The sequence below is a fragment of the Calypte anna genome, chromosome 4A (assembly GCF_003957555.1).
Source record: "Calypte anna isolate BGI_N300 chromosome 4A, bCalAnn1_v1.p, whole genome shotgun sequence".
In the NCBI taxonomy this organism is placed as follows: Eukaryota; Metazoa; Chordata; class Aves; order Apodiformes; family Trochilidae; genus Calypte; species Calypte anna.
Window position 1 is genome coordinate 8,639,721 of NC_044248.1, and position 27,205 is coordinate 8,666,925.

At 36.6% G+C, this 27,205-nt stretch overlaps 1 protein-coding gene across 1 annotated transcript in view; it reads right to left on the reverse strand.

The window, feature by feature from the left end:
* The window catches only part of ADGRA3 (adhesion G protein-coupled receptor A3), a 48,592-nt gene that overhangs the window by 18,161 nt on the left and 3,226 nt on the right, over positions 1-27,205 (reverse strand). Inside the window, exons 2-9 of the mRNA XM_030450240.1 lie at positions 16,200-16,271; positions 13,526-13,597; positions 12,106-12,177; positions 11,829-11,900; positions 10,138-10,298; positions 9,006-9,219; positions 7,917-8,081; positions 1,576-1,777 (exon numbers count right to left, since the gene is read on the reverse strand). Coding sequence (XP_030306100.1) covers positions 1,576-1,777; positions 7,917-8,081; positions 9,006-9,219; positions 10,138-10,298; positions 11,829-11,900; positions 12,106-12,177; positions 13,526-13,597; positions 16,200-16,271 — 1,030 coding nt within the window. The remainder of the gene's footprint in view (positions 1-1,575; positions 1,778-7,916; positions 8,082-9,005; positions 9,220-10,137; positions 10,299-11,828; positions 11,901-12,105; positions 12,178-13,525; positions 13,598-16,199; positions 16,272-27,205) is intronic.

Sequence of the window (27,205 nt, forward strand, 5' to 3'; positions counted from 1 at the left end):
AGAAGCAGTGCTGAAATGCAACAAGGCCTTGCAAGAAATGTGAATTATCAGGACATGAAAAAGCAAACCAACAGCAAAACCCTCAATAACCAATGAATCATGCCCAACCAACCTCTCCCACAAAGGGAGCCCCAGAATCATCTCCCACCTGTCATTTAGCAACATCCCCCCCCTTAATTTCAGCCCTCAAACATGTTTCATATGCCCAAGCCATGTCACACAGACCTAGTGATAGGAATGTAAAGCAGTAAAGCACAAATAGTTATATGAACCCCCAAGTTTATCTTGGGCCAAAACAAGCAGTCTTTTCCCTTTATCTCCCTCACCATCTCTCTTATGCATACCCATTGGTCCTCAGGGAACCAGATCAGGAAGAAAAAAAGCAGTATCTGCATTAGTAACTGAACACAGAGGGCACAATTCAGCAACAACTCATGTGCACTATGTGCAGTTTAACTGCAACATGCAGCTCAATGCTTTGACTTTAAACGAGATTTAGCCCAAGAACTGGACATCAAGACTCCATTCATTTAAATCCAAGATATCCAAAGAGCAAGTATCAGCTTAGATCCTGACTGCCTGGAGCTAGAGCCTGTGGTGGTGCTGACACACAGTGAAGTTTTCCCTCAAGAGAAAGCTCACACACTGGAACATTGCGAACACACGTGACATGCAGCTATCCCACTCTGAGGTCAGCGAAGCACCATGGCACCAGTTAAACATAAGTGGTGCTACCAACATTATCAGCTCAAGTGGCATAGCTTTATTTAATGAAAAAAACCCCAAAAAACAAAAAAAAAACACCCCAAAACAATCCACCAAACCCTCCCACCTCATATCTTCATAGTTTCTCCTGTTGCATCGATGCCAGTGATCTGACAGCACCCATTGAAAAACAACAATCTTAAATCACAAGTTCTAAAGTTTATGGAGTATTTTAAAATATGGCACCTATGTTTACAAGTCTAGGTATATCCCTGCAAAGCAGTGCTTGTGCAAGTGTGCATTAACAAGAGATAAACCTCAAAAGCAGTTTGGAGCTGAAACACTTGGTTTCATAGCTACATTTACAATCTTGAATACTCTCTTGTATCCTGGCATGTACTACCAGATTAGGAAGCTGAGTTAATACTTGCTACTTTCCTTAGTTAACTCTCATTGGCCACGCTGACTTTGTTGGAATTTTACATCAGAGGCAGAGTTTGGTTGTTCTCTATTATTCTAATAATAGCTGTTCTCCATTACTTTAACCAGCCTTGTTTCTTCATAGCAAGTGGACAGGAAAGAGCATTCAGATGACAAAAACAGTCATGACAAGTACCATTTTCTTATTCTTTACACAAGTACACCAAGTTCTTCTTGCCCTGTCAATGTGGGGGCACTAGAAATACATATTAAATCAAACTCTTAACATAAACATTGGGTTCCAGTGTTGATCTCAGAGGCATGTGTTTATCATAATCTGTCTAGACCACAAGTATTACCAGCTTAAACCGGTAAACTTATCTTAAACTGAGAGACCTTTGAGTTTGTTTTCACTGAAGAAATTTGATTTTACAGAAATGCACAAATTACCTGATTGAACATATACAGAACTCGAGTCACATCATTTGCATACTGGCACCTGGAGTAGTCCTCTTCTGCCCAGTACCCTCCCCTGTCACATCTGCGCCAGGCTCTTCTCTCATCCTGTGAGTTGCCAGGATATATCCCACTGCCAGCAGAATAACGTGTACACAGCAGGTATGCTGTGATGCCTGCCAATGTTCTAGGCCACCTGGGGAGTCAAAAGCATGAAATAAAATAAAAATTTAAAAAAAAAAAAAAAAGTTAAAAAGAGCAGACAAATTTACATGGCAAGTAAATAAAAGGATTAAGCACTACAACATGAAATAAAGAGACACTCAAAACTAAGCATCTCTAAACTACTTAAAGGACCACCTTGGCTCACATTCAGTATTTTCAAGCTGTTCATATTTGTGTGCTATTAACAAAATGAGTTCTAAGGCTAGAACGCTTTTTGAAATTCTTTCATGAGGTTGCAGGTAGAGAGAAAAGGTACTTATAAAGTTGCTAAAAATAGTTCACAATTTTTATACTGAAAGTTGGCCCACCTCATCAAAAAGTCTGTATTAACCCCATAAAAGCAGTCATTAAACACATAGTAGCAATGCCTGAAAGCTTTCTATTTGTCCTGTTCACATGCATCAATGTAGCTTTCAAATGCCTGCATTAGTATCTCTACTAAATTGCAGCTAAGAACAGAAGACTACATGGACAGAACCTAAGCAATAGTAGAAGTACAACATTGAACAAGTTTGCAATCAAACATAATAGCAAATGAAATTGATGGGAAAACTTATGTTAAGAAAGTAGAATTTTGCTTACTGTCCTGAAAGAGTAAAGATCTTCCTTAGGAAAAAAAAATAAAAAAAAAAATAAATCACATCCACCTTTGTGACTTGCTGCAATCCCAGGTGTGACCTTTATGCAACACAACATGTACCCTAACAAGCTAACAAAATTATCACTTTGGATCATGTCTGGTCAACTCTGATCATAGACAGAGCAAGTTATGGATCTGCTGGGAAGGGAGGAAGGGGATCAGGGGATACAAGACATGTAAATTCTTATGAAGGCTCCAAAATTTCTATGTGGACAAATTAAAATGAAGTCTGAACAACACAAACTGAGGAAAACCAAGTACAACAATGAGCTACTTGTATATTTCTACTTCTTAAGGATACATAATGAGCCTTCAGAGAATAAAGCCAAAACAAGCAGATGAGGACAACCAATAAATCAGCTGGCACAGCTGTTACAAGACATGCAGGCTCACAAATACCTTGCATAATACACCCAAACCTCAGCTTCCAGAATGCAGTCAGGTTTCCAGAAACACTGACACTGGACTGCCAAAACATAATTTCCAAAACAATTTTATCAATATTGAAATTTCTGTATACAGTTTTTACATGAAAGATGTCACTTTGAAAGGGATTTCTGTGTCAGTCTTTACAGACAGTTTTCTAAAATCTGTATTCTTTCCAAAGCATTTTAAGTTAAAGTGTGGCTGGCTCAGTTTTGACTGAATGTATCATTTTACAGACTGAGTGCCACATGGCTTTATGATAATTTAATCTCTGCAGTTCTGATGTTGTACAACACAACCTCCAAAACAAATATTTTCACAGAAAAAATGGCATGTGCCCTTCTATGCTTACTGGTAAAGACTTAGAAAAAGACAGAGTGAAACACTACAACTCAAATGAAAAACAAGATTTTTAGAAGAGATTTAATTACTATATTTTTAACTTCCTAGTTCTATATATATATATCTTCTGGAATTTCTATAGCCATCAAATGAAAAAAAAAAAAACAAAAAACCAAAAAAACACATTCAGTGTCTACTTCAAAAGTTATTACATTATCACAAGATTATTTGCCTTCTCTTCCTGTTCTTCTCTCTACTTCACCTACTTTTTAGCCATTTCTTTCATTTTTGTTGCTGTCCCCTTATTCCTACTGCATTTACATTTCATTAATCTTCCTGTACAGCATTTTATCATCTTTTATCATGATTCTCAAAAGAATACTTACTAGCAATGCAGGACAGTCATGGAGTCTATGCTATCTTTCTAACAAATTTAATTAGTAAAATATTTCTGTGGATACCTAAACTTATTAATCATCTAATGTTTTAGAAAGCTTTCTACTAAACAGGATGTAAAAGGTGGGCCATTTTTCTCCCAGCTTTCTGCCATGAAGCACCACTAATGCAATGTCTGGGAAGGGACACTGTTCCCCAGAAAATCCTTACCTTTTTCCCCCATTCATTATCCCCCTTGTGTGGGTACTTTACAGGCAAGTGATAAATGAGAGAGGGGGAACCGATTCCAGATGTAACAACACCTCCCTTAATCCCTAATTTTCTGTAAGTTCATGTTAACCTGGACCAGTAGCTCCTTCCTCCCTATACCTGTAGGAGCTGAGCTGATGAGCTCTCCACTTTCAGTGAAGCCAGAGAGGCCATGACAGGGGTCAAAAAGAGATATGAAAATTCTCCTCATGCAAATAAAGGCTACAGAAGTCTGTCTGAATTCTGAATTTCTGTGTGAGCCTAAGCTTGAATATCTGTAAGTTTACCCAGCTGCCAAAAGAATTGCAAATTTGGACTCCATTAACACTCTTATTTCATCACTGTTTATAATTAGGTGCTCAAAATTTATCACATATACATGAGAGTAGACAGCTGTGGGGGAAAAGATGGTTCATTTACATTTAAGTACTGTAATTTCATTTGGGGAAAAAAAGCCAGACTATGAGATTACAAAAGAATCCTTCCCTTCATGCATATTTATTATAGTTTGAAAGTATTAATTTCTTTAAAACAATAACTTTCAGTTACAATTATTTCTTTATATCATAATTTCAATAGCTTACAGGTATTCAAACATTCTTTTTCTTGTTACATCTCAGAAATTCTCTAAATTCAGCATGAGAATTACAGTTTTGATTAATTACACCCAATGATTAACTGTTTTCAAAAGGATAATTATTATATTTGGAAAGAATTTTGTCAACTACCAGCATAAAATTATTCTAACACAACAGTTGAAGGATTTACTGAAGCAGACACATTAGGTTACATCTTATCATGCAAACGTACTTTCCAATTCAAGAATATTGAGGGGTATTATCTGAGTAAGAATTAAAAGAAATTTAAATCTTTATAGATTCCACGAGGAAAACTGCTTCTGCCTAATCATTAAAGTCATGTTAAACTATTATTACTGAGCCAAAAAATACTGAAGACAAAAGTCCTCTTTTGCTACATTTTGCTCTCCCCTCTGTGAAGGGATAAAAATCTAGATGCTAGTTTTGAAAAAGCTTCCAAGCTAAAATGACTAACCAGTTCCAACTAAAAAAGCTATTAAAATCAAATTCACCTAGGATCATTTACAGCCATCTGCTCAGAACCATTTTCTCACTAGTCAAAACCTTATTTCCATATGGTCTCAAAGGTGAAATATTACTCTTCATTATTACTCTACCTAAACTACAAGTCTGTTATAGTAAACCTTGACATCATGAACTTTTTGATAAGCCAAACATTTCCTGAAATCTTATTTCTTTTACTGAATTCCAGGGGGGGGTAAATCCTATTACACTGAACAGCACAGGTTAATTTAATGGAAAACACTTTGAAATAAGCCTTTACCATCTGTTTTCACCTCTAATGGCAAATCAAAGAAGAACAATTCACACTAGAATCATAAAAAAATGCCTAAGTGATTTAGATGTGTTCTTTGATGGATACACCATGCATGTTTGACTTCCTTCACCTTCCTTCATCTTATGTTCTCATTTTCTAATGTGACTTCATCCCTGAAGCTGAAACCATCATAGTATTAAAAGTAGCTATACACAAAGGTTCTTACATTAAAAATTCCTTACAGTATTAAAGCTCTTCAGTACTTCCGAATTGCCTCTGTGCAGCAAGTGACCTTAACACTATTTCCCTTACTAATAGTTCCTCATATAGTTCCAGTCTTCATGGTTGTATGAAAGGCAGGTCCTGGCTGACTAACCTGATCTTCTAGAACAAGATGACTCGGGATGAGTGAGGGGTGAGCTGTGGACATTGTCTATCTGTACTTCAGTAAAGCTTTTGACACTCTCAAAGCATTCTTCTTCAGAAACTTATGGCACTTGGCTTGGATAATTATACCCTGCATTGGATAAAAAAATCGGCTGGATGGTCGGGCTGAAAGAGTAGTCATGAATGGAACTAAATCTGGCTGGCAACTGGTCACAAGTGGTGTTCCCCAGGGTTCAGTTCTGGAGCCTCTTCTAATATCTTTATTATGATTTGGATGAGGGGATTGAGTGCACCCTCAATAAATTTGCAGATGGCACCAAAGTAGGTGGCTGTGTCAATCTGCTGAAGGGTAGGGAAGCCTTACAGCAGGACTTAGGTTGGACCAATGGGCCAAGGTTAATTGTGTGAGGTTTAAGAAGGCCATATGCCAGGTCTTGCACCTGGGTCATAACATCCCCATGGGGAGCTACAGACCTGGGGAAGTGTGGTTGGAGAGCTGTGAGTTGGGAAGGGACCTGGGGGTATTGGTTGACAGTCGACTTAATATGAGCCAGCAGTGTGTGCAGGTGGCCAAGAAGGCCAATGGCATCCTGGCTTGTATTAGGAACTCAGTGGCCAGCAGGAAAAGGGAGGTGATCATCCCTCTGTACTCAGCTCTGGTGAGGCCACATCTTGAATACTGTGTTCAGTTCTGGGTACCTCACTATAAGAGGGACAGATGTGCTGGAGAGCGTCCAGAGAAAGGCAACAAAGCTCATAAAGGGCCTGGAGCACAAGTCCTATGAGAGGCAGCTGAGATGGTTTGGTCTGGAGGAGGCTGAGAGGAGACCCTATATATAGCTCTCTTCAACTACCTCAAGGGAGGTTGGAGTGAGGAGGGAAACATCCTCTTCTCCTTAGTAACTGTGATAGGAGCAGAGGAAATGGATGGAAGCTGTGCCAGGGGAGGTTTAAGCTGGATTTTAGGAAATGTTTTTTCACTGAGAGGGTTGTCAGGCATTGGAATGGATCAGAACAGTGGTGGAGTAACCATCCCTGGAGGCATTTAAAAGGCATTTGGACCTGGTCCTCAAGGACATGGTTTATTATTTGACTATGGTGTTAGTCAAAGGTTGGACTGGATGATCTTGGAGGTCTCTTCCAACCTAAACATTCTGTGATTCTGGGATAATCAAGACACAAGCTATCCTGATCTCAAATTGTCCAGCTGATAAAGACAAACTCAAAACAAATGCTCTCAGGCAGAGCTTTACCTGAATTTTTCCTACTACTGAAGGCGGCCTTCTGCACATGAAAGCTTGCCTTCTCTGCCCCAGAAAATATGTCCCAGCAACATGCTTTAACTTACTTTTCAGTTCTTAAAAGAAAAGATTACTGGTCTTGGATTAGATGCATAGAAGACAACTTCAAAGACCTCTAATGTACACAGGCAAAGAAAAGTTTATAAATGTAAATGAAAGATCAAGCAGAAGACATATCCAAGCAGCATAAGAAAAGTCAAAATAAACGAGGGTAAAAGCAAGTTATTACATTAAGAAACCCTACAACCCGTACTGGGAACACATGCTATGAAATACACTAATTCTCAGTAGAAGCTACTGCAGGGAGGTAAAACAGAGTAGTTATAAAGGGAATTACCTTACATATAGAGAATCTATAGAGAAGCTATCTGTTACAGCTGGCACCTCCAGGAGTAACGTGTTGTTAGAGTGACCAGCAGCAGAAAGATCAGAAAAGGGAAAATAGGTGAAGAGGTAAGAACAAAAAATAAAATACTCTGTAACACCCAACACAATGGAACAGATCTACCATTACAGGCCCAACAACCATTAAAAGGAAGCATCATTCATATTATTTACTCTAATACAGGGAAAAAATCCGATATGACATGATTCTTCTATAGTCATTTTGTCATACAGGAGCAGGAGGGTTTTAAAAACAGTGATAACCTAGTGGAAACCCTCCTTGTCAGTAAGTGGCCCAACTCTGAACTTGTAAGTTAAGATTATATAAAAACTTTTACTGCAATAATTTCATTTATATATTTCAAATATCATATTTTACCTTTCACCTCTTCCAAAGATGTGAGTTAACAGGCTTAAAGTTTAATATTTTTGTCATATAGTTCTGTGTACTTCTTTTAACATATGTTAATTAATTTAGAAGAGTTAAAAATCTATTATACACCATTTACAAATGGACACCCACATACATGCCTTTAAAGCATAATACCTTAGTTAAAATAAAAATTAAGCAGACTTCTTTTTACCTAAAAAAATTTAAAAAATAACCCCCCCAAAAAAACATTACCAACCTGAAATCCCCTTTATTGTTTACAACCCTCTCTGGAGGGCAGTACTGAGCGGAACTTTCCAACACCACGATGTCAACTGTCCTTGTATTATTCCCACGTCTGGTTTGTACATGGCAACCCCAATTTCCTGTGGAGCCAGCCTGGATGTTTGAGATTGTCAGTGCACTGGGAAGATAAAAAAAAAACCAAACAAATAAAACCCAAGGGTCTTCAAAAATCAAAACAAAAATGTAAGCTAGTACCAATACATGAATAAAGTATGGAAAGACAATGGAAGAAACAACAAATCACATACAACTGTGAGTGATCTTACCAAACCAGAGCTATCTATGATCAATGTACTGTAATTAAGATAAATATTTACTATTCTTCTAGCTTTTGATTTTGCCAAAGTATGAAGGAAAAAGAACAGCCTTGGGGAAAAGTTCCTACACTTCAGAAAGAAAAGATGAGACGTCCAAATTCCCCAAGTGATATCACTGCTCTTCAGCATCAAATTTTTAGTTATTTCAGAAAAACCAAACTAAAATAACATCCAAAATGCATAATTTGTGATACAGTTAGAAGCCCTAATTTACTAATACAAGTAATTACAGGATATATAACCACTGCACATGCTGAATGAGTTAAAAATCTGCTGCAGGCAGAATAAATTATAGATCTCTGCTGGAGAATTTCAACATTACCAACTGTGGTGTACTCAAAAGGAAGAATGAAGAACCCATTAGTTGTTCACTTAAATGCCTTGTTTTCATAATTTTAATGTTCCAAGAGAACAAATGTATCCTACCACAAACATTTTACATGCACCACATTGGGTAATCCTTGGAGATGACTGAAACCCAACTGCCACAGTCCCAGGCAACCTGCTCTAGCTAACCCTGTTTTAAGCAGCTGGGACATAACTAATCAAATCCCTAGATCTTTCTCCTCAAACTTGATAGTTAGCAACAGTGACCAAACCCTGGTACTTTAAGAGATTTCACAGGCTACTTCCCTATTTGGGATATTTCTGTCTACATCCATCCACTCAGTGAGGATAAAGAGGGCTGTGGGAGTAGGAAACACATTTTCTCTTTATATATTCACCTGGCGATCAGTGAGCAGTTGTGAATCATGTTTTTTTCAACAAAAATACCCTGGGACTCATCAGTTTCCACTATCTTTCCATCCTGATACCACAAGACTTGCATGTCTTGATCAATATATGAAGCCATACATTGGAAGGGTAGACTATCTCCTTCAAAGACAACCTGACGGTGAGATGGTGTCATATAGAAAGATGGTAATTCAAGTGGTGGTTCTAGAAATCAAGACATAAAAGCACCATTAATATTGAGAATCTGTTTTATACATTATTTTCAGTTATTTTCATATTTACATTCTGTTTTATACATTATTTTAGGGTATTTTGAAAAATACCCTAAGCCAAGTATCAGCTATCCATATATAACCTCCATAAACAACAAGGTGCATCTTGCAAGATTTACACAAAAACCGTATTTGATCCATTGGATACTGAAAAATACAAACTATTTTTTTTTCAAAATGTGTATTCCTTTAATGTATTATGTTTTAAAAATATTTTGCTGGTCCATATTCAAAAGAGTGACCAATACAAACTTGAAGAAATAAAATGCATAAATATATTTTTCTGCATAGTTTCTTAATATTTAGAAAAATCACAAATACATGTTTCAATATTTTGACAAACAGTATCACTACGATATATTAAAATAGTTAAGCAAAGTGGTCATGATTTCATCACAGGGAGAAAGCCAGTCAACAACACAATTACTAAGCAGGAAAATAAGTCATAAAATAGACCTTTTAACTTCAGAAATTTGGGTTTGGAGTAATTTGCATATCTGAAGTCAGAGAGCTAGACCAGGGCAAAGAATTACCAGTTTGATTCCCATTGTGAAGTTTGGGTAAATATCTCTGAAAAATATGGATTAGGAGGATAAAGGAGTTTATCTCCAGAGAGTTTTACTCATCCTTAGTTTCTACAGAGTAGCCTCCATAACCAATGATTTATTTCCAAAAGCAAACAACATTGAAAAATGAGGGAGCATCAACATTTGAAAAGGAATCTATTAACACTCTCACAGAAGCACTAAACTTCAGGGAAACAAAACAAAGCAGAAAAAGTCTGTTCACTAGGATTAACATAATATGGAATGCATTAGAAAATGAATTATCAGCTGCTGTGAGTGCTTACCACAGGTCAGAAGCTCCTGCTTAACACCAGTCACCATCTGTGACTGGAGTGACTTGGGATAGGCACACTTAGTTTCACGTACAGTTATGTTTCTTTCTTTTATCCACTGATGCATCCACAGGATGTTGCAATCACAGAGAAGATAATCAGTCTGAAATTCTCTGCAACACAAAACAGGTCCTCACAGTGATAAAAGTGCAAACCCTACAAGGTCTGAAAGCTTGACATCAACAGCTGTGCAATGCCTCTCATTGTCCCAGACAGCAAGCAGCCAAACCTCACAACACAGCAGAGCTGACAATCAGTAAATACTGGAAGATCCTCTAATGCTCTGTAAGTCATGGTCTGAGAGCAGAAGTACACACTCCCCAAGAAAAGGAATCCTGATTTCTAGTAATTTCTTTCAGGGAGGGAGTTTCTGTTATTTAAGTGAGCAATAACAAGGATTTTTTATTATGCATCACCATAACTGAAGAACATGTTTCACTGCTTCACTTTAGCAATCATATGCTTTAACAGTAAAATCAACAGAAATAAAATAGCCTCCCACCTATCTCTCTTTTCAGAACCACTATTCACTCAATTTTAATGATAGTTTTATACTGCTTAATATGAACATCATAATGCTTTTCATTGATGCATAAAGCCTTCTCTGTATAATGTAATACCTGCTACTAAAAAGACACATCAAATCCCCCCATTGGTCTCTATTGTCATCAGCTAAATGAAAAGATAACAGAATATGTATCAAAATCTATCAAAACATATTGCTATGTCTACACTGGTTTTTTGCCTCTAGTGAAAGCATAATTTATTCTTCGTTTTGCAAACCTCTAGAGGGTAACAAAACATCACAGGCACTTCAAACAATAAATCAACATTCCTGTTAAATGCCACTTGGTGTTTGTTCACAGGAATTCCTCCAGACACACATTTTTAATAGTGATGGTTAAAACCAGGTTCTTTTGTCTGACTTGTGATGTTCTTGGACAGAAACCTTTATGCACACAATTAAAATACCAGGAACAACAACTTATGAACAATTAAAAGAAACTGGATGAGGCAAAGAAGTATTTGCTTTTATAAGCAAGAAATTAACTCAATGTCAAAGCCAGAAGTCAGAGCTTTCTCAAATGTCCCAGTAGAGTGAGCCAACTGTCAGAGATACCAGGGAAAAATGCAAGCTAATTATCAGCACTGACACTTTTTTTTCATTAACTTACTTCAATATAGAAGATTACAACCCTACTGAAATTAAAGGAGAGAAAAATAACATGAGGTTGAGAACTGCTGTTCTGTGTAACAAAACTCTACTGTTCTTCAAGGACCAAGATCTTCCTTAAACCTATTTGTTCCCTTTGTTTAAAAAGATGTACAATGCTTTTTATTTATTATAAAGTAATAAATGATGGATACAAAGTAAAACTTACAGAAGCTCAGATACTGGTGGAGTTTTTGCTCTCTCAGAACTACGTAACAAATACCAAGCATTGTTTGAAGGAACTCATTTGAGCACCCAAATATCTGTACATACATTTCATATGAGCTTGCCTAGATAAAGAAACTACTGTTATGAGGTTTAAGAGTAAAAACAAATGTAGTACAAAAATGTAGCACATGCAAGCATATAATTTTTTTTGTAAGAACACAAATTATTATGCAAATTAAGATTAGAAGCAAGAAATACTTACAGAGACTTTAGTGAACTAAGATGATCAAATGTTCCCTGTGTAAGAGTAGAAAACAGATTTCCAGAAAGATTCCTAAGAAATAAAAGCATCATGACTTAAACTCATGCTCAAGCAACTGACAATTTAAATAAGAAAAATCTCAAGACAATACTATCTTGCAGTCTTGATACACTGCATGCCTGTCAAGTGTACACTTAATCTACTCCCACCGAAGCAAAGAACATCAACTTTCATAAGACTAAAACTTAAAAAGCTAAATTCAACAAGTTATACTTACAATCTAATAAGATTTACAAGTCCTTTGAATATATCTGCATTCAAGCAGCCTATTCTGTTATTGGTTAAGTCTCTGTAAATTGGAAGAAAGCAAAAATTAGGATAAACCGTTTTATTTCCAAATGACATACAGTTTGCAAACAGAGTATTACAACTAAAATTCCAGATTGCATCAGACATACATTTAGTCTTCTTCAGCAAAACCCAAAAGGTAAAACTATGTAAGTGCACACACATGCACACAGAATCCTTATTCCATTTCTCAAGTAAAAATGGTTTGCCCATGTACAATCAAATGAGCCTGAACTTACCAGTAAATACCCTTAGAACAGGCTTGGCTTACATTACTATGAATTTTCATTTGTACCATGTATTCAACACATGCATTACATCACTTAAATTTTTGACGTGCCAGATAGACCTGTGCTAGGGCATTTATTGTACATTAAAATAACCATTTCTGTATTTACATTAATAATTCTGTATTTACATTATTTAAATACTACATATTTGACAATGTAGTTCTCAAATGAAATTGCCACAAATTCTAGAAGGAGTTAAAATTAAGCTTGCAAGTATTAATGGTCCAGAATTGGTCCTTTGGGTTTATTTTTAACATTTTCAAAAGTGTAAGTACCAACACAATTTCCTTTTAAATGAGCTGGATCATCTAATCAGTGACAAATTAATAGATATATTTAAAAAATTGAAGAAGGAAAGCTGTATGCTGACCAAAGACTGGGGGAGAATGCAGAGAAATTCCTGACCTAAACGCTGCCCCAGATATTCTGAAAATCTGTTGTTTTAAAAAAAGAAAAAAAGAAAACAACAAAAAACCAAACCAAAACCCAAACCAAAACATAACAAAAAATAAATCTGGGACAGAGCTTTTACAGACCAGGTATAGATCCCCCAAAAATGTGCTAAGAGGGATCTTGGCACAGCCTTCAATAAAGCGGCATTAGCAGCTCTGTAACTTTGTAACTTCAGCATAGTATTAGTAGCAAGGGACTCTCTGTTCCACTATGACCTTTGGAAAAAAAACCCACAAAATGAAACACAACAAAACATGGAGTTTAACATTTAATAAAGCAAGACTTGATGGCATCAAAACCGAATGTTTACCCAGTGACATTTCAAGTCAACAAAATACAAAAAAAGGAGGAAGAACACAGGAGACTGTCAGTATGAAGAAGTGAGACTGCCAAGCCACAAGCAGCAGATGTTCTTCAGTCGGAAGACTGAAAGCAGACTTTGTTGCATACATACACATGTGTGTGGGTATAAGTTTAGACAGCATATGTTCAACTTTTAATGTATGTAATAGCTTCACTGTCTAAATTTCCAGAACCTAAGACTTACTCCACTTCCAGGGTTGTTTTTTTTTTCATTTAAACTGCCTAGATAGATACATTACTTACAGTCTTTTCAAAGATGAAAGCCCCAGAAAAGCTCCTGGATCTATCGTACTAATCAGGTTGTTCTTAAGGTCCCTGTGGAGAAAAAGAGAAAAAAAGAAAGGAATATAAACAGCATGTGTATCCCTTTGTATATTCTACCAGTTCCTATCACATGAAAGGGTATGGAGTCAAAGATACTTTGCCACAGCATCAGAAGAGATTACAGCTGCTCAGGGTGTAACATCTGCTCACTGCACAGTACAATACTGTTTAGCACAGTGCAGTCTTCTTCAGCCTACCCAGTTTCAATACCTCAGTAGTGCTCAACATCTAAAAAAGAAGGAAAACAAGTTCCTAAAAATAAATGACAGAAGCAACATTGAAAATCTCCACCAATGTCACCAGCACAAAAGCAAAGTCCCAGAGCCCTGGCTGAGAATTCCAAATAAAACTGGTGAAGAAACAGAGCTCAGATTTTTAAACCTAAATTACCAGAATAGTAGATTGTACAGAGAAATGTAATGTAACTAAGTCATTAAACTGCTTTACTAATGTACAAGTGGTATAGGTGTTTTATATACATATTCTGCAGATACAGCTTTATTTGAAAGGTCACAGAAAGATCTGCCAGCATCTACAGTTTGGAACAAACTTTATCTCTGCTTGAATGCTACAATTATTTCTGCCTCCTTATTCACTCAGGATTTTCACTATACTATTATCTGAAACTTCATGGGCACTTATTACTAAAAGAAAAATGGTTCCTTGCTTGGTAATATGTGAACATTCTGCACTTGAAAAGAAAAGCAGTAATTTCTATTAAAAGTGATGGTTTTTTAAGCAAACCAAGGCTCATAAGGAACCATGGAAGGGGACAAAAGCTGGTTATGAGACTTGGATAAGTTACAGATGGTAATTTAGAAGTTGCAATCACTTATTGACTTTTTGAAAAGTTCTTACATAAGCTCTTGATATCCCCTGGCCTCTAAAGAGATCAAACGCAACTTAAAACACTTTATTTTGCTGTTCTTCTTACCCCATCACACCACCTGTAACATGTACTGAAGAACTAAAATATTCAAAATTTCTTGCAAATGTAATGCAAAAAAGTTCAGTGAAAGATAATGAGATAACAACACTGCCATGAGCTAAACAAAAGCTGGAACCCAGACCAGAATATCTTTTTTCTTTAAGTAATTTCTTTTTTTTCAACAATTCAGAATACTCCAAAGCATTGAATTTCACAACACAGATTTTCCAACACAGACTATAAGCACACATCCCTCTTATCTTTTCCACTCATCTTTTGGAAATTACCTGAGAAGGGGGTGAGGATGGGGAAAATAAATATTGTTAGCTTAATACACTGCATATTTTCCCTTTTGAAAGATATATCAGTATATTCTAAAGATACATTGTCATCATTTACAGTTCAATAAATAGCAATGATGTCTGCCTTACTGCTTTCTTTTCCTTTTCATGAAATAAGATATTAAAATAACATAAAAATCCTTACAGCAGTTAAATGGAAGAAAACTGGGTTCTTATAATTTCAAAGAAAACTGAGATTTGAAGTCACAGAGCAAACGTAAATCACCAGCTCAAAATTGGAGTTTCAAGTATTTCCTGTCTGAAAATTGTAAGAAGTTCCAACAAATAACAACTGTCAGCAGATGCCTTTATTACGTAAGCAAGGATGCCTAAATAACGTGTGAAGATCTAGAATGCTATCACTGCTGATAACCTTGCTTCCTTGGCACAATGGTTTATCTCTACAGTAAAGTTCATCTGCCAGTGAAGACGACAAATCTTTCTTCTGGCGTGTGGGAATGTTTGAATTTATTTAGGCCAGGTGACCAGGATTGCAACCTTCAGATTTTAGAGAGAGAATAAAATACTTTTAATCCCCTGAAGCCAAAAGTCATTTGGAACTCTTCCTGAATGTTGTGAGATTATTATGAAACTGGCTACTTTCCCAGTCAAATGGCCTAGAAAAACCCTTATCTCTGAAGTTTCTGCTTGCTCCCAGGTAGATCAACCTGCCAATCCTGACCTGGAAAAAAAAGCTGACTGTAACAAAACCTACAAAGCTTTTTCTTATCCCATAGGCATGATATCATCTGAAAGCAAAAGTGAAAACAGGAAGCACAAGGTGTCCAAGAAGTTACTCCCAGTTACTCAGACTCACTCCCATTTCCTGCCCCCAATCCATTCAGTATATAATGAAGTTGTAAAGTAAGAAGTAAAACCATTAACATAAGTGTCAACAAACTTAAAATGAATGTAGCCTCTTTTAGAGGCTCAAACACATCTGCTTCCTCTGCAAACATGCTTTACAAGTGTTTCACAAAGGGTGTGACACTTCAACAAGAAATTAAAGATTTTCTTTACAACCTAAATTCTCATATTATGAGAGTAACAACACTTAAGCAAACACTTATGCCCAGTGAAAATTTCCACTGAAACTGCCCCAATCACACCTGCAGGTGATCTTATCCCCTTATGTTGTGTCTTGACACTCATACTAATGAAAAGAGCATTTGACTTTGTTAACACTTCAATCACAAAATAAAACCAACATAAAAATAAACAACACATCTCAAATAAGACATTTTGTTCTCAGAACCATTAACGCATCATAAACCGTGTATCACTTAATTTTAAAGGTGGAAATAGTTTTTTAAGAATTGCTTACAATCTCTCAAGAAGGTGTAATCCAGAGAAGGAACCATTCTTCAGCACTGTTATTTTATTGTTACTCAAAATCCTGTAAAACAAAACCAGACAAGAACAATATATTACAAGATTGGTAACAAAATAATTTGCTGCAGCTCACACTTCTCATGTAAATATTTTTGCTTAATAGCTTTTATGTCCAACTGCAATGTCTGTCTCACTGAGATGCATATAGCAGCACTGCTTAAATATCATGAAGAAGAAAGAGGATGTTCTATGTTATGTGCCCTAAGTATCAAGCAAGTTTACATAATTAACATATGAAAGAAAGTACACCCATCTGGGATTATCATAACAAAGCATCAGAATTGGTGTAATAGGAAACGAAGTATTAAGCAAGCAATCTACACATTCAACATTGTTTTCAAAACCAGGCAGCATATCATCAGTTTCCCTTTTCTTCAGTTGCCACCCACAGCCACTCACAAACAAACACTCAGATCTCCCACTTAGTGCTCCCTTTCCCAGCCATCCTTCTCACATTCATTCTTCCTCTCAATGCAATCTTTAGAAAACATCTACAAATCAGCTCAGCAAGCACTCCTGTACTTGTATCTTCTCCTCTCTTAAAAGGACCACACAACTGCAAGGTCCCTCTTCCATATGAATAACTGGATCAAGCTCATCTAGCCCAATACCCTGCTCTCCTGTCCCAGCTATCTGCAGATGCAAATTATCCTCAAGTTAGGAAATCCCTTCTATAACTGGATGATCTCTTACTTAGGACTCCTATACATCCACAACACTCCTTATGAAAGGGTTCAGAGTACAAAGCTCCATTCAATAAAAACACCTCATCGCATTTGTTCTGAACACAGCTCCTGCAAGCCTCATGCTCCCCACTTCTTATGCTGAAACAAGCAGTAACCAATCCCTACCTACCCTCTCTTTACAACGTGAAGAAACCTAGATGGTCTCCTGCCAGATGGAAGATTCATATTTTACATAAATACTTTCCACACTAAAAAGCAGTTTTGTACTGCCTTAATCATTTCTGAATATTCTCCAGCTTTCACTCAAAAAATTCTGGGACAAAACTGAAATAGCAGTAAACACACAGAAAAGTCACAAATTTAGATAACGGGATTATTATGCTTTGTTTTGTTTCCTGCTGCTTTCCTAGCAATTTCATAACATCCAATCTGCATTTACCACTTGTATTACAACTTGAAGATTTCTGGCCAGCTCCGTGCCCATTATCTAATATACAAAGATACAACTGTCATTGCTTCCAATAAAATTATCATTTTTCTATAATATTCTACTTCTGCCATTTTATTGCCCAATTATTAGTTTCATAAACTTCTTCCAAATTTCTTCACTTTAGTCTCAACCTTATTACATTATGCAGCTCACCAAAATCTGTCAATCCCTTACTCCCAGTTTTACAAGTCATTAAGAAATACGCTGTGCATTGCAAGCCTCCAAGACTCCACTCTACTGAGAAAGCTAACCATTTATTTCCACATCCATTTCTTATGTTTCAGCAAGTTAACTCCTCATAGGAAAAGTTTCAATTTCCATCTGACATACAATTTTCATCACATGCTTTTGGTGAGGGACCATGAGGCACTTATATCTCAGTGTATCAAGTGGATCATCCATGATCCAGTAAATGTTTTGCTCGTTCTGAAGAGCTCCAAAGATTTATGGGGAAGAGATGTAAATTTGACAGAGTATACAGCTCTGTCTCTTTATCCAGGTATCTATTTATTATAAACTCTACTGATTTATTCAACACAAGCATCAGGCTTAGAACCATCAAGTTCCCCGAAAGTCCCAATGAACTTATAGAAATCAGCATTTGCCATGCCTTCACTCCCCAAAAATCAAGTTCATTCTAAGCAAGACTTCAGATATTCATCATTTGACTTTTTCAACCCTGAGTTCTTCCCAAATCTCTCCAGTGCATACCACCTTCTCTTGGAAGTTTTTTCACTCTGTCAGTTTGTTCCACAGCTTTTGCTACAGTTACTGCAACTTCTGACACGTCCTCTGTCAAGTGCAGACCCAACACATCCACTTACACCAGTTACATCCTCAGGCTGGATAACAGCTTCCTTACTTAAAATGCCACTAAGGAGATTTCTTTCCATTCTACTACACCTTCCTGATATCCTTTACAACAGCCATGAACCAAATACACACCCCCCTCTTCCCACATATGCATAAAATTTATTATCTAATGATGAGGATGAGATCATGAACAAGATTTTAAAAATATAGAAATACCAGTCTATGAAAACATCATTTTGACACAACCATATATTATGATAAATAATTTTCTTCTCCAGGTTTCTCCAAGATTGCCTCAAGCCTCTGTGGTTACAAGAAGCACAGGGCAGGCAGTTTTTTGTCTGAAAGCTTTGGCTTCAAGTCAATCCTTCTCTCTCAATCTCACATACATAGTATCAAGACAGCTAAACAAATTCTTTGAAAAATCTTTTCATTTCCAGTGTGACAGATGGAAAGTTTAAACATTCTTGGAGTTAGATTAAATCATTCAACTAAAATTATAGTTCTGATGCTAAGAGAAGATCCCATTCCTTCTCTTTCCCTTAGTCATCCCATGTATTTCTGCAGCCATTGCTCCACCAGCAGCTAACATTAAATTATACATTTACTGTCTTCCAGTCTTTCAAGAGGTTTAGGTGTCAACTGGAAAAGTACAATCAGAGTACACTACACAGCAGCTAGTACCAGATGAGGACTTATCAAAGGAATGGTGGAAAGGATGAGAAATAAATACTTAGAAATATACTGGGATTTTGCTGTTGTATGTTCCTATAATGTCTGTAACATTCACTGATGTGTCAGCTAAGAAAACCTGCTCTTGACAAAAATACATTTAAGTATCAAATGAATATTTGACCAAATTAAGTTGGTCAAATGAAATATTGTCAGTCTATTTCAAGGAATCTTTGCACCATGGAAGGCCCAAGATGAAACAGAAAACCGGAACACACATTGGCACTACTGCAAGCTTGATAAATACAACAGTAATAGGAGTAATAATAATCTAAAATTTGGAATGCCTGCAAAACTAGTAAAATGGGACTGAAGCATTAAAATTGCACAACCTAAAACTTTCACTTCTACTCAAAGAGAAAAAGCTTTCAACATAAATAGTATTATTTGTAGGGATGGGAGGTACACGATTCCTCCTGCAAACCAGATCTAATCAAAATTATTCTCCTTTATTTCAACATCCTTTCTGGTTTCAGAAATGCATGTGGGAATCAAACTAATAGTATATAAAGAAATTAATAAAGGAGCTCCTTAAAAAACCCTCATAAATAGTTAATGCAAACTGATCATTTGACAGAAGCAGCAAGACAAAACCAGACCAATTTCAGAATTCCAGAAAAAACAATAAGGAAAAAATGTTAAAAAAAAAAAAAGTTCAAAAACATCCAAATCAATACCCAAATGCAAGCGAACTACAATCTTTGGTAGCACAAAACCAGTTTGAGTTATAACTAACTTCATCTTAAGATCTGCTGATTTTACCTTTACTCTCTCCAGAAAAAGAAGCTATTCAAAGTAGAGCAGAAATGACTTCAGAAGTAGCTATAACTGACTCAACTAAATTTAAACTAACTGAAAAAAAAAATCAAACCAAACACCACAATTCTGTTAAAAAAAAAATTAAAAAATTAGTTTTCTGACACTGCCTATAAAATAATAGGCCTAAAGTAGAAGCCTTTGACTATCTGTGCACTAGGTAAATTTCTCTCTGGAGTGTGATGTACAAATTATAGTCAGCCTGATTTAGTATTTTCTCTGCAGAGGGTGTTAGTTTCTCAACTATAAAGGTTTAGTACAATAAATGATAGATTTTACAACACTCCATATAACCCAAGACATTTCATCACAGAAAAATGTTGTAAGTGTAATTTTTAAAAAAATGCAGTTTAAAACTTACGATTAATATATTTAGTCTATACATTATCTGAAGTATTAAGGGATATGGCATAAGAAGCCAAAAGAAGATAAAGCATTCACCTCAAAGTAGATGTTTTACAGTCATTTTCACAATTTCTCTGCATTAATGTGGAGTGAAATTATGGACTATTATGTACCACTTAGACTCAGAAAATTATTTTTGATCAATAATAATTCTAAGTTACTAGCTTAAGACCACAATTTTTCCTAAGAGGCAAGTAATCCTGAAAATACACTAACTTTTCCATCCTTAAGAAGTTCAAATGGAAATAGCAGAGAGTTCTCATCCCCATCTTTTTCAACTCTTCTTTAATAAGTGACTTTGCAACCTAAGTGATGTACGTGTAGATTTCCTAGAGTCACTGAATAATTTGAGTTGGAAAGAACCTCTAAAGGTCATCTAGTCCAACTAGAAGGGACTGGTTTCCACAGCCAAATGTCACTGTTGCTCTGTATATCTTAGAAACTTAATCTTAGATTTTGTATTATATTTTTTCTTTAAAATGATCAAAAATATCTGCTTGGAACAAATGCATCTTGCATTCAGGAAATAAAATGTGAAAAAATGCAAACATACAGACACAGGAATTACCATGAAAAACCTGGAAGAAAAGGCAGCTGACAAGTAGGTTCTAGAAAGCATTGCAGATGACATCTCACACCATCTTAAAGCAACACATTTCCCTCTCCTCTGACTGAGCAGAATGGTCATACAGACAAAAAGGTAATCTGGAACAATGCACATCAAGAAATAAAATATCACCCCCAGCCTCCTCAAAATAACAAAAACAAAAAAAATCCAAAAACAAACAAACAAACAAAAAAAAAAACACCAAGAAAAACCTCAGCTTTTCACCTATTCCAAGGAGGCTGCTGAAATGTTCCTCTTCTGTATACAGCTTAGATCTGAAAGCTGTTTCCATTTTGCTCCAGAAAGTGGCAAAACTCTGCAAAAAAATTCAACTCAGGCTGTGGCTTCCTGGAGAGACCTTTGAAATAGATACCCAAATGCTAGCATGTAGAATGTAACTACACAGTCAGACCCAACATCTGTCCTTTTAGCAACAGAGACTAAAGGTTATACAACCATCCTTTTCTTTTTTGATATAGCATAGAAAAAAAAATAATTCAAGGCTTGGTTTGTTTTCACCATTAGAATAGGTGAAAAAAATGGGGAAAAAAATAATGTTAAACGAAACAATTTTGGTTTGTCAGCTATAAAAAAAAAGAGCAGTCAACTAGACAGGAATTTAGAACCTATCTCCAAACTTCATAAATTAATTCTCTCATAGGAGACTATTAAACTACATTCACACTATACAAAATGATCAAAATGGCCTCCAAGAAGCCTGTAGGAATAACAACTTTTAGCTGAAAGCTGAAGTAGCTTCCAGAACACATTTCAAGAGACTCAAATAGAGAGCCAGGAAATACAAAATAAATCAGATCATTTCATGATGATGGCTGTATACTCAAAGGACTGGGAAAGCAGCCACCAGCAAAAATTGGGCTAAAACAACCATCTGTACAACCAAGAAAAATATTTTATACTGAAAGCTATGAACAGGCAAAAAGAAATACATTTTTTGAAGTTTATCTTGTAGAAGCTGTGATTTAAGGATACAAAACCACTATTTTTCAAGTTAGTATTTTGCCTTCCAGTGAATTAGTGGTGTCAAAGGGAAAGCAGTAATGTACTCAGCAGAACATGAACGGTACTTGCTTAAAAGTAATCTTGAAATGAAAACATTCCACAAGGTGTATACAGAATATGGTAAAACTTTCCACAGCCCCAAACAAAAAGAGACAGTATTTTCTTATTCAACAAGAACATTAGAACTGAGGAAGCTTAGAAATGAAACACTTACAAAATAGTTCGCAACAGATAAAAGATTTCCTGTGCTATTTCATTATTATGCATAATAAACAATATTAAGACTGTAAACTAAAACCTTCAGAAGTAATTTAAATTACAGAATTAAAACTGTGTCTACTAATATAACTCCATTTTTAACTGGGAATGTGCTAATTTTATGATACAATGATAAGACTTTTTTTCCCCCCCTAGACAATCCCTGCATCATTCAAGAAATTACACTCACTTTGTACACTGCAATTAAAGATATTTTTAACTGATAGTCAGCACATGGCCACATACTTTATTTATTGCTAAAAATTCTTTATTTCTAGTGACACAGTGGCAACCACTGAAGTACCTCAGTGAATTCTTTATGCAAAAGTACTAAATAATCTTAGAAAAAGGAAAGAACTGAAAGGCAAAAAAGAACGGAAGAATGAGTAGCAATGTTGCTGCAAACGAGACTACTACCAAAAGACACTGTGAAATTACAACCAATCATCTCTGCCTAGTACTTATCCCAGGCTGGAAAGCCTACCTAAGAGAAAACTAAGGGGACACAGCAATATCTGGTTTCTTCCAGTGGCTGAACAGTCATTTCTAAAGTTAACCATTACATTCTGGGAAATTTCCTCCAAGCTCTCTCTCCACCCATCCTCCCTTCTTATCTGTAGCATCTGCATTACCTTAAGAGAGAAAAACTCAGGAGGCAGGAGAGTTAGAAAAGTTGCTCAGTTGGTATCCACCAGATTTACAGTTTTTACTATTTTCTGCATACTATTAACTGACTGAAGTTGGTGCCAGTTTACCCGGCCCCTCCAAACTACACACACACACACTCCACCAGGAAATACCACACACACAGCCTCCTATCCAGACTCCTAACTTGTTACTGCCAATGCATTCAATGTGTCCAACCACAGCAGAATTAATTATAGCACATGCTGTAACACCCTGTCTCACATGTACTTACATTTCCTATCAGGTACATGCACTCTCTAGAAAGTTCATTGTCTAGACACGTTAGCAAGGGCTTCCTGACAATTGCTGCCACACCAAGAGACATTTTTACAAACATTTATATCCTAATCCTACAGAAGTCAAGAGTTTTTGGATAGCTTAACTCCCTGAACTGACTAGGCATGGAGCCAGACAAATGCTCGTACAGCAGCAAGGGAGGGGAAAATAAAACACACTCAGCTCAGAAACTGTGAGGTGAGGTACAAACATGGGAGCTCTGGTTCAGGCTCCAGTTTTAGAGGCAGCAGAATGTGGATAAAACTTTTCCCACTCAAACGGGGACATCTTTCCCCTGCCACTGCTCCTCATCATCCTCAGAAGCAGGGTGGAAGGGAAGCTTCCTTCTCCAGCACAGAGTATTAAGGTCAGCTCAGCTGCAAACCATGGAAACTCATCAAAACACAATTGTGACACTTGGCTTAAATTCCTGTTGACACCAGAGGGTGTTACCCTAAAACAACACTGAGATATTAGGATAAGTTGTTGGGATGTCTTATAGGATGCTTTTACACATCTGAGCATAACTTGCAAACTTTGCCTGATCCTAAATTTCAAGGTATAACCTGTTCTACATCAGCATGGGTTAACTAATAATACCAGGCTCTTGTATTTGACAGAAAAAAAGCCTTTATATTCATCTCCTCAGATGGAAATAGTTCATCACAGGGACGATACTAGAAGAGTTCTCTAGACTGTTATAACACCACCATTTTCTTTAATGAACCATCTTCTCCTACTGGCATCCATCCAGTTACTAATCCTGCCTTTACTGATTTTGTTGGAAGCTATTGCATTTCCAAGAATTCTTCTCAGTTCATAGAATTATGGAATAATCTGGGTTGGAAAGGACCTTTGCAGGTCATCATGTAAATACTTGCAAATTACTAAATTAGGGATACAACAGTTCTCAAATACCATCTTTGTAAGGTCACATGCTCATGAGTAAAATATATTTTGCAGTCCGTGCACCCACTGACCAAAGAAAATTTTAAGAGCAACCTGGCCTTGAATATTTCCAGGGACTGGACATCTATCACCCCTCTGGGCAATCCACCATTCCAGTGTTTCACTACCCTCACTATAAAAAAATTTCTTTCTTTATATCTAGTCTAAATCTACCTCCAGTCAATTTAAAACCATTATCCTTTGTCCTGTAACTACAAGCCTTGCCAAAATGTTTGTCCTTATCTTTCTTACTGAAACATTGCTGTAAGGTGTTCCTGGAGCCCTCTCTTTTCCAGGCTGAACAACCCCAACTCCCTCAGCCTGTCCTCATACGAGAGGTGTTCCACTCAGATCATTTTTGTAGACCTCCAGCTGAATCACTTGAATTACACACTCACAAAGAGACCAAATATGCTACTTTGGGACCAAGCACCTCTGAAGTGCACTTTCCTCTGGGGCAGCTTGGACACCTATAGGACAGTCCTGTACTGCAGCGCTGCCATGCCCTGTGTCATCATGGAATGAGGAGTCACACACTCCTTACACTAATTAATGGAATAGAAACTGTATATCTAATTACTTCACATATTTAATCACAAGACAATAACTTCATTGTGAAAGGCACCTAAAATAATTTTTAAATCTTTGTATAGAAGAATAATCTTTTTTTAAAAAATCAGCATGCACTGATGCAATCATTACTGGTTAAAGATTGTTACCAATTACAACCCACCTTGGATGTTAAAGCCACTACTCAGCACCAAGAGAGGCAAGAGAACACTACTCAAACTTGGCTGGGTACCCCAGTGAACACATTAACAACATAACATGTCTTCTGTAGCTCAGTCATTATAAAGGTAGAACAACATACTGCAACTGAGAAGAAAAAGCTATTAAAATTGTGACCTCAGAAATGTCTTGCAATACTCAAGTATACACATATAAATCATAAAAAGAATAATGTGGGTATCTAATAACCTATAACAATAATCCCACAAGAATGAATTGGTGTTGGAATAAGGCATACAGCAAAGCATTAATCTGATTATAAATCTTCTCAACAAGGTAAAAAGCATACATAAAATCTGACAGATGTATACTGAAGGAGTCTACTAGAACACAAGCCTAAGAGAAAATAAAACATCACTAATGATTTTTACGAGTTGGATGCTACTGGTAAAAAGACATCATGTAAATACTTGCAAATTACTAGATTAGGGATACAACAGTTCTCAAGTACAGTCTTTGTAAGGTTACATGCTCATGAGTAAAATGTATTTTGCAGTCTCTGTACCCACTGACCAAAGAAAATTTTAAGATAAGTTTTAATGAGAGTTGTTAGCTCTGTGGCTTCAAAAAATGTTATCGCTGCCCAAATGATTAGTATTGAGCACTTACTGCCAAGAGTACCTTCAACTTAATAATAGAAATTACTTCAAAAGACAAGGCAAACTTCCACAGAAGACATTTCCTATGCCTACACTTCCTGTTTGCCAACGTTTTTATTGGTAGAGAACACATTTTTTCAAAAACACAGCAAGGCCCAACTAAGTAAGAAAGTGTAATCAAGCATGGTGATACAGTTGACTCCTTGCAATAGGAGTGGCCTTTTGTTTTGAAATTTCTGGAAATTAGGAATTTGTGCCACAAATTAAAAGGCTGTGCAGATATCTAGGAGGCCAAATAGGTATGCCTTAATGTATGTACAATTATATGATTAAAATTACATTTATGAGCTGGACAAAAACTGAGACAATTTCAGAAGTTTCTCAGCAGCAATCTAGCTAAGCATATCTTGGAACAGTTCTGAACATAAATCCAGGCTAATGCTTTGGCTTGTGAACTCCAGCACTTGTAAGCACAAACACTGATACTAACATGCTCCCATCAGGACATGTGGGTAAGCAAAGTTGTTTGCAAGCCAGTAAGTTTCAGAAACACTACTCTTCACTGAATGTACATGCTTTTACTCTGTTAATTTAGGTTCCTATTCCTACAGAATAATCCATGGGTAACAGGTAAATAAAATTCCTGACAAATAACAAGGATTACAACTTAACAAGCTTGTCTTCAGTGAGATTACACATTCTCTTCCAAAGAACGAAGTATTTTGTGTACTGTGTCCAGTTCTGGAGTCCCCAACATAAGGACAGAGATCCTGGAATGTGTCCAGAGAGCCACTAAAATGATCAGAGGATGAATGAAGACAGGCTAAAGAAGTTGGGGTTGTTTAGCCTGGAGAAAATGAAGCTCCAAGGTGACCTTATAGCAACCTTCCAATATCTGAAGGGGGCTACAAGAAAGCTGGGGGAGGGCTTTTTACACAGGTGTGTAGTGAGAGGAAGGGGAAATGGTTAAAAACTTGAAGAGCAAAGACATAGGTTAGACATTAAGAAATTCTTTCCTGTAAGGGTGGTGAGACACTGCAACAGGCTTCCCAAGAAGTTGTGGCTGCTCCCTCCCTGGAAGTGTTCAAGGACAGGTTGGATGGGGCCTTGAGCAACTTGGTCTTGTGGGAGGTGTCCCTGCCCATGCATCAGTGTTGGAACTTGATGATCTTTAAGGTCCCTTCCAACCCAAACCATTCTATGATTCTATGAAGTATGGGCTAGTATCCAACAAGTCATATCATCATCATTTGGACTTGTATCAAACAGCAATGGATGTCTTATCTTAGACTTCCATTACAAGAGTATAGAACATTCCTTACTTAAATGTGAATCATGACAACAGCCTCAGTATCTACTGAAATACAGAGCATGTCAGACAAAGCATCCAGTTACAGTCACCCAGTTATATTATCTTCACACCAAAAGCATCTCATCCAGCTGGTTAAACTACAAAGGTCAAAGCCATCTAGGGTGTTCAGGTAGATACACCCTTCATTTGCATCCCAATCGGTTTTCTTTATACAAGGCTAAGAAACAGTCCCTCCCTTAGCTAGAACTAAACTTGAATTCACCTTGGAATTTGACCTAACTGCTCAAGAAAGGACCAACTACTTCTCTTTGGATTCTGAAGAAATTTCAACTTACAGCACTGCCAAAAATCCTAAACATTACTTATCCTCCCACAGACATCTCTCTGTACTTTAATACTCTTCTTCCAGTGTTGCTTCCCTTCCTCAATCATTAAACAATCTTAATCTGTAGGATTTGAAATTTAAATAAAATTAAGATTTTTTTTAAATTGTAACT